This window comes from Myotis davidii, unplaced genomic scaffold (genome assembly GCF_000327345.1).
Source record: "Myotis davidii unplaced genomic scaffold, ASM32734v1 scaffold167, whole genome shotgun sequence".
Lineage (NCBI taxonomy): Eukaryota > Metazoa > Chordata > Mammalia > Chiroptera > Vespertilionidae > Myotis > Myotis davidii.
Window position 1 is genome coordinate 5,527,044 of NW_006300048.1, and position 15,705 is coordinate 5,542,748.

General features: G+C 40.6%; 1 protein-coding gene across 5 annotated transcripts in view; it reads right to left on the reverse strand.

The window, feature by feature from the left end:
* RCAN2 (regulator of calcineurin 2) overlaps window positions 1-15,705 on the reverse strand; it is a 251,797-nt gene that overhangs the window by 26,896 nt on the left and 209,196 nt on the right. For 3 of the 5 annotated variants that reach the window (XM_015572243.1, XM_015572244.1, XM_015572245.1), the window contains one exon: window positions 2,158-2,332. In XM_015572243.1, the coding sequence (XP_015427729.1) occupies window positions 2,158-2,332 (175 nt within the window). The remainder of the gene's footprint in view (window positions 1-2,157; window positions 2,333-15,705) is intronic. The other 2 variants (XM_006776411.2, XM_006776412.2) reach the window with 1 other exon arrangement.

The window sequence follows — 15,705 nt, forward strand, 5'->3', positions numbered from 1 at the left end:
CAGAATTACCGAATTACCCGGAAAGCTTACTAAAATATGCACTGCGGAGTCCTGGAGTTTCTGACTCAGTAGGTCTGGGTGGGGCCCAAGGATTTCATTGCTAACATGTTCCCAGATGATGCTAATGAAGCTGGTCCCCACATACACCCTTCCTTCTCTTGCCTCCTTCCTTCTTCCTTTTAATTGAGGTGAAATTCACATAATATGAATTTAACCATTTTGAAGTAAACAATTCAGTGCTTTTCAGTATATTCCCAATGTTTGCAACCACCACTTTTATCTCTCAAAAAAATCTTCATCACCACAGAGGAAAACCTACACCTAGACCCAATAAAAAGTTGCTGCCATTTCTGTCTCCAGTCAGAGCATGGCAAGCACCAATATGATTTCTACCTCTGTGGCTTTGCCTATTCTGACCGTTACGTATAAATGGAATCATAGAACATGTGTTCTTTTGTGCCTGGTTTCTTTCATTAAGCATAACGTTTCAAAAGTTCATCCGTGTGTAGCATGTATCACTATCTCATTCATTTTTATGGTTGAATAATATTCCACTGAATGAATAGACCACAATTTGTTTACCTGTTCACTTAATGATGCACATTTGGGTTGTTCCTACTTATTGGCTAATGCTGCTATGAACATATGTGTACATGTATTTGTTGGAGACCAATTTTCAATATTTTTCTATATATACCTAGCAGAGGAATTGCTGGGTCAGATGGTAACTGTATGTTTAATTTCTTGAAGAAACAAGTGGGGTTTTAACAGATGGAGAAACTGAGGTTTCTACAAGTCATACATGTTATTAGCAGTGTGGGATTTGAGCATGGGTCTGAGGCCAAACTCTAAGTCCTTTTATAAAAAAAATATATATATTATTGATATTTTACAGAGAGGAAGGGAGAGGGATAGAGAGTCAGAAACATCGATGAGAGAGAAACATTGATCAGCTGCCTCCAGCACACCCCCTACTGGGGATGTGCCTGCAACCAAGGTACATGCCCTTGACTGGAATCGAACCCAGGACCCTTCAGTCCCCAGGCTGATGCTCTATCCACTGAGCCAAACCAATCAGGGCTCTAAGTCCTTTTTGTTTTTATTTTATTTTATTGTAAGAACACTTAACATGAGATCTAACCTCTTAACGAATTTCTAATTGGTTATTTTCAAAACACAAAAGACAAGTATTAGAAAGCAATCTTTATATGCTGTTGGTGATTCCTCAAAATATTAAAAATAGAACCACAGTATGATCCAGAAATTCTACTTCTGAGTATTTAACTGAAAGAATTAAAATCAGGCTCTTGAAAACATATTAGCACTCCCCATGTTGATTGCCACACTATTCACAATAGCCAAGACATGGAAACCACCTAAATGTCCTTTGACAGATGAATGGAGAAAGGAAATGTGGTATATACATAATATGGAATACTCTTGAGCCCTGAAAAAGAAGCGAAGTATGTTCTTTTCACGGTATCATCTTTGTAGAGTCCAATGTTGGAAACAATGTTTATTGACCAATAAGAGATGGATCAAGATTATCTACTGATGGAACATGATGGGCATTGGTTTTGTATTGCAAGACACTGTGTGCATTGCCAAGAATTACCCATCTATTTTTGAAAGAGTCAGAATTTACTTTCGGTTAAATAAAACACAAAATTAATTTCCATATGTTTGTAAACTTTTATTATGAATGTGAATCACTGAAAAGGTGTATGGTCCACTAAAAGAGTCATATAACTTAAGTTTTAAATATAATCTTGCCAGGAAGATTAGGCGTAGTTGTGATTAGAGCTTTCTTTACAACTATTACTTGGCATTTTTATGCATTTACCAAATTTTAGGCACTTCTATACCCAATAATCCATTTAGTTCTATAACAGCAGTATGAGTATATAGCATCACCCCCACTGATAGCTGAGGAAACGGAGAGAAGTCAGGTTATAGAACTTACTATGCAGGTTAAAGCCCAGGCTGTCAGACCTCAGCTCGATTGTGAACCTCTATGCTGCCCTGTGACACCGGTTTAGTTCTCAGTGGACTAAGTATAGACTACAAACCAATGTGAAAGTAGAAAAGAGCTCCATTTACATTTTGAAAAAGGCAGACAATAATGTAAGCCAAAAGGGTTACCTTTGGTAAGAATTACCTGTGCAAAGTAGAGTTTTAATTTTTTCCCTCTGAACTGAGTTTCATGAAGCTCTATCCTGGCTCGGGCTGCAGATTTGGGATTGCTGAAGTTTATTCGGACACGTCGGAAACTCTTAAATAGCTGGAACGTCACGCAGTCATCGTAAGTCCGGAACAGACCCTCAAATTTTTCCTGATCGAAACAAACACAGAGAAACATCCATTGGTCATGTATCTTCCACGATGCCTGATCTGACAAAAACAAATAGCTAAGTAAATGAACAGGCTGTTCCCAGCATAATTAAAACAGATCACTGGTCATTTTTTTTTTCCATCTGTCAGTCTGTTACCAGGTACTAAGCACACCTGTGGATTCAGTCAAAGGATCCATAACCTGGCTCCAGGGATCCGGAGAATATAAGTGAATGGGGTTTAAAGTGCATGAAAAACCTGAAAATTATGCAAAATATTGAGTAAGTTTCTGTGCAAACCTGAAAATTATGCAAAATATTGAGTAAGTTTCTTCCTCGAGCGAGAGATCAGAGCTGCCCTAAGATTCTCAAAGAAGTCCATTATCTCCAAAATATTAGAGCTACTGAGTATGTGGCAGACATTGGTAGTGATTATTGATCATGGTGGCATTTTTCTTGCCTAAAGATATGGTAGCCCACACTCCCCAAACCCTCCTAGTGCCACATGATTAGCCCTGATCAATGAAATGTGTGCAGAAGGCAGGAAAAAAGCTCTTGAGAAGTTTTCCAGTCTCTGTCCTTGAAGATGGCATGTGCTCAGTAGTCAGAAGCAGACTCGTCTCAGCCTGGGTCCCTGAGTGCCTGTGTGGAGTACAAATATCTTTCTCCCCTCTCTCACCCCATCCTGTAGATGACTGCGTTGACAAGGAAAAAAAAAAGGCCCTCTATTGCACTAAACCACTGAGATTTTGGGATAATTTCATTCCCACAGCATAACCAAGCCTATCATAATATACTGCAATCATTTAAGTTTTTTGATTCAATGCAATTTTCAATTCAATTGAACAAATCTCTATTAAATGCTCACTTTGTAAAATGCATGGTCTCTAGGAGAATAGAGATGAGTATCATTTTGTTTCGACTCACAATGATCTAACAATCTAATGTGAAAGGCAGACATAGACACAAATAAGAGAATGCCCAAATGATTAGGAAAAGACTTAGAGAAGTAAAAAATTTACATACTAATGCCATCTGTCTGGCTCCTCTTAGCTTTAAAAATATCCTTATTATAAGTAACAAAAACAGTGCAGGTTAAATTACTGTTTTTCCATTAGTGAGTGTTCTTAGTGGAGAAATTGACACTAAGGAAATAAGTTCTATTTAAAAAAAATCCAGATTCTTGCCCAGCCAGTGTTTCTCAATGGTTGAGCATTGACCTATGAAACAGGAAGTCATAGTTCGATTCCTGGTCAGGGCATATGCCTGGGTTGCAGGCTCTATAGCCAGTGTGGGGCATGCAGGAGGCAGCTGATCAATGATTTGCTCTCATCATTGATGTTTCTCTCTCTCTCTCTCTCTCTCTCTCTCTCGCTCTCTCTCTTTTCCTCTCTGAAATCAATAAAAATATATTTTAAAAAATCTTTATTCTTTCATTTCTACAATAAAAGGTATATTGTCATAAGAGTGAGTACAAGTGGGAATAGAGATGCACAAAAGATTAATACTGTAAGATTCATTGAATTTTGATTTGAAATAGGCCTAAGGGATAATTAACTCAACTCTTCCCTCCCCATCTCTATCAATTTACCAATCAGGACCCAGAGGTCTGAAGAGATCAAGGCTTGCCCATGGTCACATGGCCAGTTAGTGGCAGAGCCATGACTGGTCAAAGTCCTTGTGACCCTGAATATAGAGATACTTTCAACTACGGAAAAAATTACACTGCTAGATTGAAAGGAAGAGATAACTGCTTTAATGGGAACAAGAGCTGGATAGCAATACACTGACCCAAGGCTCATGTGTGACCTTGTCTAAGAGGAGCATCAATGTGGGGTTGTAAAATCACTGACTCTGAGGTGCCATCTCAGAGAAGAACTTCTTGGGCATCCAAGAACTTGTCTCAGACCCTCAAGTCCCTGGCTTGTGATCCTTTCAAATGCTGTTGCCCATTTCTGAGATTCCCCAGGGCGTGGCAATCTATAATCCCCCCAATTTTAATTCTTGAACCTGCACACTCCCTCTTTATATCATATCTATTCAGTCCAGAACCCCAAAGAATACACTCAAAGCAAGTTTTTTTTTTTGTTTATTTGTCTATTTCATGACATGCCTGGAATTTGAGGAGTTCTTTCTCCCCTTTTCAGGCTCTGTTCTTATTCTCCTTTCCCTTTCAAGAGCAAAACAACATTCTTTCTTGTCTGTTCCTTGGCAGTTTTTTCCCTCATCTCTCAGGCCTTTGGATCAGCCAACTCCCAGGCCTGAGGCCTGAACTACCACCCCAGGGGGACTCATTAAGGAATCTTTCCCATAATCCTGTGTTTTCCTGAACAGAAATCCTGGGAATGCATTGCTTTCTGGTCCAGAATAATGACAGTCTTCTCAACTGGTCAAACCATAGATGGTGGTTTGATTAATTTGGGGAATTTTTAAAAATGGAGGGAATTAATAGATTAAAAATACTTATTGCTATATAGAAAATCATCTTTTCTAGGACAAAACCTTGGGTCATCTCTGTGGCTCTATTTTTCCATTTCCAGTTTGGGAGTTCCCCCTCCCTATCCTATGCCAAGGTCTCAGCATCAATAGTAAGATTATGATAAGATGGGGGGGCGGGGCAGGTGCTCATTTTCTTTGAGCCTAACTCACTGCTTTTCATTCTATATTTCTTCTCAATGCCTCACATCTCAGTTGTTGAGCTGTTTGGCCTCAAGGGCCTGGCTGGATTAGGAGAAAGGAACCAAGGAGTCCTGGCCCTGGGCTCAGGGAGGGGTGACAATGGCCGAGGTGCTGCCCCTGTTGGGAGGCCTTGGCAGATGTCAATATGGTTGCACTTCCTTCTCCACTGCTCCTCACCAAAGGCCTTCAGGCAGCTACTCCCATCAAGCCGAAATTGGCAAATGACAGAAACCTCTTTGACATCCCTTGTCTGGAGCTTAGGCCCTTTCACCAACCCTGGTGTGCCATCCAGAGCTTAGCAGCCAGGGTTTTCATTTGACCATCTGGGGCCCACCCTCTACAACGATAAAAATAACAAACAAATAGCATTTCCTTGACCTGTCCTCTCTGCACAAGTCTTTTGGGAATATGTAGGGACAAATGGCAGAGGGAGGGAAGGAGTGAAACCTGGCCAAGAATTAGGGACTTGCTGGCCCTATTTTTTTCCATTAGTGACATGACAAACATTTCATTTGCTCGGGCAATATGATACCAGACCAAATTGGTTAGAGGCAGATCTAGCACAGTGAACCCGCCAGGCCCTTAGGCAAAACGGACAAGAACAAAGCCAGCAGCAGGGGTCCTCCACCTGCCCTTCTAGCACATCTTCTGTGGTTTTAATATTCAGGTTCCCACCAGGCACACAGCCATATTTTGCTGTCCACTGGCTGCTAATTTCCTCCAGTCTGGTACCCCACAAACCCAATAAATTCCTCATTTCCTTCTTACTTTCCTTTGTAGCTACTAGTTAAAATAAAGTTCTACAGCAGTGATCTCAAACTTTGGTCTCAGGACCTTGCTATCCTCTTAAAATTATGGGGGATCCCTAAAGGACTTTTGTGAATGCGGGTTTCATCTATCAATGTTTACTGCACTAGAAATTAAAATGGAGAAATTAAGAAATTTTTATTTATAAATCCATTATATGTTAAAATAATACTTTATAAAAAAATTACCTTTTCAAAACAAGAAAAAGGCAGTAAGAAGATTGGCATTGTTTTACCTTTTTGCAAATTTCTATAATTTCTAACTTAATAGAAGATACCTGGCATCTCAGGCCTGCTTCTCTGTATTTGATCAGTTAACACTGTGCTGCTTTGTCTCCAGGGTAGGAAGAAAAGCTGGCCTTACTCAATTATGCAGTTGGAAAAGAGAGGAGGATTTTAATAGTCTTTCAATGAATTTTGAATATTCTTCCTGGATACATCATTAATTTAATATATTTTATTGATTCTTTACAGAGAGGAAGGGAGAGGATAGAGAGAAACATCATTAAAACTCAACAAGTGGCAGCTGCTTAATGGGTATTGTAATGTTGAATCTGGTTTCTTTGATTATATTAAAATCCATTTATCCATTTTGCATCTTTAATGGATTTTTTTTACCTGCATGTGTTCTGTAAGAGTGTGCATTGGTCATTCAGAAAATATTGGTTCCCGAGTTATGCAGCCTATCATTGCACAATATCAAAAATGCCATTCATTAATATTACTGCCTGTCTTATCAAAGTTGTCAGATTCATGCTGGCAGATACAAATTTTCCAAAATTCTAGCTTTTGCTTGAAAGTTTATTCTTTATCATTGATAACAACCACTGTTGGTTGTTTTTCTTGAAGTAACATGCTCACTCATTCATTCTTGAGAAAATGGCTCCCAAATATCAAGGTCTGCATAACTGTCATTTGCCTGTTAGTTATCTTTTCAAGTCAACGATTTGTTCCATGAGAAAAATACCTGCCCAATTCAGCTTCAGACAGCTTAGCCTGTTGCCTCAAGCCAAGCATTGTGTTTTGGTGGCTACAGAGTGCTTTATGTATACTCTCCATATTGTTATTCAGATTACTAAAAAGGCTCAAGGGTAGAATTAATAAAATTATTAATTTGTACTGTTTCATCAAGGATGATTTTATGAAAAACTGGTATTTTGTTTCTTACTTTTCTTTTCCTTTTTCTAAATTTAAACCATGAGTGTGTGGCTGTGAAGAATACAAATACCACCAGTACAGTTTGATGCCACTGCATTGATTCATACCCTAAAGATAGCCACTTTTGCACCAGGGGTGTGAATGTCAACACAAGCTCAGAAGGACCCGATTTGTCCTAAAGCCTTATGGCTTCACCATTCACGCCTCTCACTTTCCATGATCTGTGTTTGATTCTGTTTTTCATTCCTAGCGTTGGCCCTCAAGTTCACGGTGGCAGGATAACATTGCTATGCAAGGGCACATTTTAACTTCTTTACTTAAGAAAGTCCCCATTTCTCTGATCCCACTGAGTCATCGTCTATACATTTAGAACTGGCAAAATAAAACCCCAAAACTCCCTCCAAACTAAGAAAATGTACAGGGTCTGTAAACTGGAAAGTTCTTTGAACAGAGGCTCATCTAAGTATTGTGGAGCCTGAAGCTTTGACATCTTGGGACGCCCTCTTTAAGCAAAGTCACACAAAATTAGGCATAAGGTTTAACTTTTGCACATTTTATAAAAATGGGTGAGCACACGCCAGGGCCCTGCCAGGTTTTGGTAGAGGTCCATGCAAACGAGGGCCCTGAAACTGACAAGTCCTTTGGTTGATCTCTTACCCCCCACCTTCCCCTGCCTGCCCTCTGAGGTTTCATTCACTTTTTAGGAAATGTGACTAAGAGACTGAGCCCACGATATGATCACCAAGCAGTCTGGAGCGCAGGTTTTCAGAACAGCTAAAATAAGCCCAGGCTTACATCACCCTTACTGATGAGAGTCACTTCCGTAAGGGTTTGAATCACCAGAATGAAAGCCAAGAAATTTGCATCTGCGAAGTTTCAGCCCAGGAATCATAGGTGGCTATGTCCCTGGCCCGTGTGAACCCATTTGTAAATACCTAAGGTGGAGAACTGAGGAGGGGAAATAAGTTAAGGGGTGTGCTTGAAACCCGTCCTGTGGGTGTTCAGTAAGGGGCAGTAGGTGCCAGATGAATGGACCAAGAAAGGCATCTGGATGCCCAGGACCCTGTGGGGTCTAACTCTGTGCAGCGTGCCCACCCTTTGGGTGAGTGAGACCCTGCCAGCACCTGAGTCCAGGGCTTGTTCTGGTGGGTTACACTAGCCCCACCAAGTGTCCAGGGTGTGACAAGCAAAATACCTGCACGCCTACATGCTCCCTGCCTGCCTCCCAGGACACTCGTGCCCTTGTAAGTTTCCCAATGGGTCTTTGAACACACAGGGACTAAGGGGAGGAGAATGCCCATGTCCTGGGGGTGGTATGGGGTGGACCAGGCATACTTGGGAACTCTGAGAGAGCACTGAGGGGCACAGGTCTCTGTCACATGCCACAAATTGGACATATCTGCATAGTGATAAATACAAAGAAAGGATCTGACAGTCCTTTTATAGCTGCCATGTTTACAATACCAATGGCTGCCTTGCTTCAGGCCATTTCCTGAGGGCTAACAACAGCTTCATCCTACTTTGGGCCACCACCTTCTCTCCTCTGCTGGTCAGTCTGCAAGAGCTCTTGTGGCTGCCAGCAGCCCTGCCTAGATATTTGCTCTAACTGTGCATGTGTAATTGGTGAGAGCACAGCCTCCTTTATGGCTTACCCACTCTCCACACAGGAATTGCATTTCAAACGCATTTAAATATTGATTTAGCTATTAGACACAGGTAAAGAGGGGCAGCATAACACCATGTTACTAGCACAGACTCTAGGGCCACTCCGTCTAGTCCAAATCCTAGACCCGGGATTTGTACAACCTTGAGCCACTTACTTACCTATTTGACACCTCAGTTTCCTTATCTGTAAAATGGGGATTAATAACTGTATCTACCTCATAGCGGTGTCCTGAGCATTAAGTGAATTAGTTATTTAAATAACTTGGAAAGCTGCTGAGCTTAGTGAGAGTGAGTTGTTACTATTATGAATCCAGACTGGAAGATGATGATATTTGGCCTGCTAGCTCTAGCTGTACCATCTCCGTATATCTAGATCCAAGTAAATCATTACCTATGCCTATATCTATCTATATTTGTATCTATGCTTGTGCCTCTATCTAATCCTTAAAGACTATAAAGAGCAATTATAGGAGTGCCCAGCATAATATCTCATATAAATTAAGGCTAATCACACTAACAGCATTTTATTAATGTTACTATCTACTTAAAATCTGGAGCCCAAATTAACCATCAAGATTTCTTTCTGGGATGCTAAGCTTTAAAAATGTCCTTTGCAAAACCAGCATAGTAAATTAAATAATTCTAAGGTGGAAATAAACTGGGTAATTGCCTTTAGCCCTTTCCTATGGAGATCCTGCACCATGAGCAGGGGCTGGAGCTCAGAGAGGCAGGGAGCAAAGTTGCCAGCCACTAAGGAAAAATCTCTGACAGTCAGATACCTCAAATACCTGAGACTTGTTAAGTCCCTCCCACCTGACTACTTTGCCTGTCTCAACACACCTCAACTGCCTTTCAGACAAACCCATCTCCACCAACTCTATTCTCACATTCAACTATTTTCTGATCACTTCCTTTGGGATATCCGATAGGTGCCTTAAATTTAATGGCTTAAAAAAAGACAAATTCTTTGCTGGGGTTTCTAATCTCCTCTCTCTCTCTCTCTCTCTCTCTCTCTCTCTCTCTCTCTCTCTCCAAATGGCCCAAGCTCTCCAGCGGGAGTTCAATTCCCAGTCAGGTCACATACCTAGGTTGCTGGTTTGATCCCCAGTCAGGGTGCATAGAGGGCGCACTCTCTCTCTCTCTCTCTCTCTCTCTCTCTCTCTCTCTCCAAATGGCCCAAGCTCTCCAGCTGCTCAAGCCAGGAGGCTGAATGTCATCCTGCTCTTTGCCTTCTCCCTCATCCCACATGGGGTACAAGCGCTGTGTTCTTTCCACCCTTCATTATCTGATCATATTCCTCCTCTATAAAATCCTTCAGTTGCTTCACATAGCTTTAGAATACAGGTTGGCTTAGCATTAAAGACCCTTTATAAAATGACCATCTCTCTCACCCCCCTAACTTCATATCCAACTTTTGCCCTCACCTGTCCCCTGCACTCCAGCCAGACTTCACTTGCAGGTTCCCAAAGGCAGGCTAGTCTGTATCTCCAAGCCTTCTCACACTTGCTCTCTCTTCGGCCAGTGACACCCTTTTCCTTCAGATAACTTATTTTTTCTGTATTCTTATTGTTCCAGTTTTATTGAAATATAATTGACATATAACACTGTATAAGCTTAGGATGTTTACATAAGGGTTTCATAAGTGTATATATTGAATAATGATTACCACAGTAGAGTTAGTTACTATCCATCAACTCACATAGTTACAAATATTTTTCTTCTTGTGATGAGAATTTTAAGATCTATTCTCCTTGCCACATTCAAATATGTAAGCCAGTATTAACTATAGTCATAAGTGTATTACACCCCTATCAGAAAACTTCTAATTATCTCTCAAGTCCCCACTTAGATCTCCTATCTGTGAAATCCCCCTGAATCCTAATGAGGTTCCAACATCTTCCACTGTGTTCCCTTCACAGACTTATCTAGTCCATGAGGGTAACTGCTCCCTCATTAACCAGAGTGTAAGAACGTCAAGGGCAAGAATGGTTCATTGTCTTTGTCCACTGCTCTGTATTCAGTATTGGTGCCCATATGGAAAGGGCTCACCTGGTAATGAAACAAACAAGCATTGTGGATGGAGCAGTCACAGACACTATCTTTTGATAAGTTTTTCTTCTCTTCAAAGCTACTCTTCAAGAAAATCAACAAATATGTACTGAACATATGGACAAAGATTCTGCATACTGCAATAGGAAGCCAAGAATCAAATTAAACACATTTCTCCCCAGAAGTCTTTCCTAACCCCTTCCCCCTCCCCATTCCTCCATTTAGATTTAATCCGTTACTTCCTTCAACTTTTTAAAAACACTCTACACCTCTTTTCATATGTAACCAATATGTGTGTGTGTGTGTGTGTGTGTGTGTGTGTGTACTAGGGGTGTCACTATTCAGGGAAGAAACGGTAAGTGAAGATGGATGGAATGTTGATGTGTGGGTGGCGAGAGCATTTAGAAGAAGCTTTTTGTTCCAGGCAGGGCAGCAACATTACCAAAGGATTTATATATTCCTATTCATCTGAGGTCACTTCTAAAAAAAAAAAGGTATTTTGGGCCACTTATGAAGAGGACAAAACTAATAGTCAGTCCTAAGCCACACTGCCCTAGGCGTGGACACTCACACTGCTATTAAATACTTAGGGAATTGTAGGAAACCTCCAAAAATGAGAATTAAGGTTTTATGATTTTAAGGGTCCTATATGTTTCTTGCGACATTTATTTTCCTAGCAATATGCGCTACTGAGTACATCTCATTTGAATTCTGAATAACAGGTCATGGCCCTGCTGCTGATGCACGTGGGACAGACAGCTCACCAGCACCAACACAAACTTAGGAAATCGTTTCTTTCCAGAATGCCACACAATGTGGTAGTTGAATGAGGTAGGAAATGCACTTCTAAAAACAAACATCGTTCTATCTTCCCGAGACTGAAGGGAAGCCTCTGTTTTAATATTGAGCTATCAATAATTGATGAGGACATTTTTAGTATGTTTAATGTTAAAGGGCTAAATCCTAAACATGTTCCATATCACATCCTTCTGAAGAGAGGCAATTTAAAATTTAATACATTCATTTTGCCATTTGGCATAAGATCAAAGCAAGCTTTTCAAAGACAGCATGGTGTCCTTAACTTATTTTTCCCATGAAAATGAAATGGCATTTGCATTCTTTTGAGATGCAGATGTGAAGAACTTTTTGCGACTCAATCTTTAAATCTAGATATTAAGTCCACAGCTTGTTTTGCTCCTAATGGTCTTCCTTACTGTTCCTGTTGCTCCTCTCCATTACACTTTTAAAAAAAAAAAATTATTATGTTAGTTCTGTTCTCTCTGCTCTTTATGTAATGACATCAAAGGAATACATGATCATGCTAAAAACCTGTTATAAAACTAAATCTTTTATGTTCAAATTCTTTGATATTTGAAGCTAAAATGATTGTTTCAACCCATCACAAATTTGGGGTACAAGATACCCAAAAGAAGGCCTCATTCCAAACAGTCAACACTGACCCTCTGGACCAACTCCACAGCTGTAGTTAACACTGAGCATGATTTGGGATTGGGATTTTGCTCAGTGGTAAATTTCCCTTGTCCATTTATGAGACAACCGCTAGGTACTACAGGTCTAAGAATGTCTAAGGGTTGAATGCTTTTGATTTGCCAAGCCCTCTCTGAGCCCTTCCCATAGAATAGCACATTTCATTCTCACAATAAGCTCATGAGGCAGATAAAGAGATTCAACAATTGGCCTAATAAGGCCAGTCAGTCAGGGACAGAATGCAGATTTCATCTCAGAGAGTCTGGTACCTGGAGCTACAGTCTTAACCTCTAGGATCCCCTACGTAAGGACAGAAGAAGTTGGGTTGGAATGGTGTCACCCTTTTTTTGGCATCTCACCCAATAAGATGGATAACATCTTTTGTCTTGAGCCAACTTTGCTTATGAATATCTCACAGACCAGCAGCAGTGTGAAGAATTTCTCTACAATCCTAGGAAAGATAGATGGAACTGGAATGGAAGCTTCGTCTGTCAAAAGGACCAGAGCTTCACATAGGCAGTCCAGACTGGAAGCATCTGCCAATTGTATCATAGTGATGAAACCACGTTTCTCCCACAGTAGAGGGGTGTTTGTGCGCGCATATTATACACAAAAGTTCAGGAGTGTTCAACATAAGTCTGACTTAGGGCCAAAACCATTACCAGCCAAGAAGGATGCTTTGACTGAGAATTCTCTTCTCTTTGTGTGACAGAAAGTCTGGGAAGAAGCAGGCAAGCTGAGTGAAGCTGGGAACTTGTCATCACTATAATTAGGATCACTGTACAGTGTATTGTTGAAGCCAGGGCTTTGAAGGAGGGAGTGCTATTGATTATGCATGACCTCAGGGTGTGCCGGGTACACTGGACACGTGCTCACCAATAGGCTGGTCCCTGAATCCCTAATTCTGAAATGGTGGCCCTCAGCCCACTAGAAAGATGTGATGGTCCTCCCAATGGGCAGATCCTCTCTGAACATGTAAACCTTCTCAGTAGTTCTTAGCAGCAAATCATGCACATATCATAGACTTTCTTCCTAGTAAGGGCTGCTTACTTATAATCTAATGAGAGAGTGAGTTACAGAATCAATTTTAGGGGTTACTAAAACCCATAAATGAGTTTATTGAAGGATTCTAGTTAGGTATTTAACTAAAAAATCTGGCTGCTGCACAACTCTTGGTCCTGCTGCATCTGACACACAGAGGCGGAATTCCTGAACCTCTCAGCAAGAATAGCCATCACTACCACTCAGGCCTGCCGAGTGCAGTCACTGTTCTAAGTGCTGTGTCATCCTGACAATCCAACTTGTGGAACACAGACCACCACCAGCAGCAGCAGCCCTGCGGCTTGTCTGGTAGGCATCATCTCAGCCCCTAAGCCCCGAGAGCTACTGATTCAGAATCTGCATTTCAACAAGAGCCCCGGATGGGCAGTGTCCTTTTTACATTTGAGAAGTACCAGATCAGAAGACATGGGTGGGGCCATCTGAGACAAAGAGCTTCCTGACTCAGTGAATAAATTGATTTATGTAATTGTGCTACTGGGAATTACAGTGCTATCCTCCGGTGCTAGCATTTTCCCATTCTTTGCATTCATTCATATATTTATAGAATTGCACTTAGCAATTACTCCTGTTGATTGTTTCATACTTACAACCACTACATTGATTTTACTTTGGTTATTATTTTGTTCTTTGCAAGTTTTGGTTTTCACTGGGTTCTTTTCTCACTATAAAGAGGGAACTCATCAGGTAGGTGGGACACTGTGTTGGAGGTTCCCATAAAAAAGTGAAGAAGCCGAAACCGGTTTGGCTCAGTGGATGGAGCGTCGGCCTGCGGACTGAGGGGTCCCGGGTTCGATTCCGGTCAAGGGCATGTACCTGGGTTGCGGGCACATCCCCAGTAGGGGATGTGCAGGGGGCAGCTGATCGATGTTTCTCTCTCATCGATGTTTCTGGCTCTCTATCTCTGGCTCAGTGGCTGAGTGTCTACCTGTGAACCAGGAAGTCATGGTTCGATTCCCAGTCAGGGCATATGCCCAGGTTGCGGGCATGATCCATCCCCAGTAGGGGGCAGGAGGCAGCCAATCAATGATTCTCTCTCGTCATTTGATGTTTCTATCTCTCTCTCCCTTCCCCTCTGTAAAAAATCAATAAAAAATATTAAAAAAAAAAAAACAGTGAAGAAAATCCTGAAGAGACTTGCAAGTGACACCAGCTTTGGCCTCAGCTGATTGATAATATTTAATCCCAATCTGCCAGTGTGTATACCCAGGACAATTTATCAGCCCATTTAAGACCAAGAAGTTTAAGCATATGAACTACACTGTACTTAGCATTGCAACATGAGTGCAAACACCAAACCTCCTTATCTCACTCAATTTTAATCACTTCCTCCCCAAATTCTCAGTGATCAAGTTTTCTCTTCAGCATCACTTTCACCTCTATTTTTAGAAGGGACAGTAGAGGTAACTTACTCTAAACTTTTTATCTAAAAGTTAAAAGGTATAAAGTGAAGAGCAGTCAGGTGACATGCCCAAGGCCTCATCACTGGTCAGAGGTAAAACTGCACTAGAACTTGGGACCTGAATGCACAGACATACAAAATCCAAAGACAGGACAGCAACATTTAATATCAAGAAATTCTGCTGATACATCTTGACCTTGTGAATAATGCAAGACTTTGAATCAAACAAAGATGTCCAGAGGTGTAGTCCTAGAAATTCCCTAAGAAAAGCAGGTCTGCGATAATAATTATTTTTTTAGAACGCCTCAAATATAAATTTCACCCCGATTTTCCATTTCAAAAATCAAGGCCAAAAAGAGGTTAATGACTCATTAAAGATTAAGGACAAGGGGTGGCAGTACCCGGATTCTAATTCACAGCCACTTGCCAAGTTCTAGTTATGAACCATGTTGTCACTTGAAAGAATTACTGCTGGTCTCCTTAGAAAACAACATAGTCAGGGTAGACTGACTGCAAAACATACACAAATATGTGGAATAAAAGGACCCTATCCATCCAAGATCATCACATTAACATGTTATTAAATAAAAGCATTACATTTATCAATTTTACTTAAATTTATCAGAAAAAAAAGAAATAGTCAACTTTCATAAAAAAGACTTCTTCAAAACAGGAACTATTATTCTCCTAAAGTAGTTTAAAATAAAAAAGTCTTAAGAAATATTGGTTTATGTTTTCAGGTATAAAATCTAAGTCAAGTGTCATGAAAATCAGAAGATAATGCTGTCTATATAAAAATGTAAACCCTCTATGATTTAATTTGAAAGAGAACCTAAGACTATTTAAGGAAAAAAACCCATAGAAAAGGCAAATTTATAAAATATGTAAAAGTAACAAAAGCACTGGTAGGAAAAAAAATAGCATAGAAAAGTAATTGCAACCATAATGTACACTAAACATAAAAGAAATTGGCCAGGACTATTCATGACATTACTAATTCTCCTTACTCTTAATTTCTTAACCTGTGGGGGTTGGGATTTATTGTTTCAGAAAACACTGTTTCTTTCAC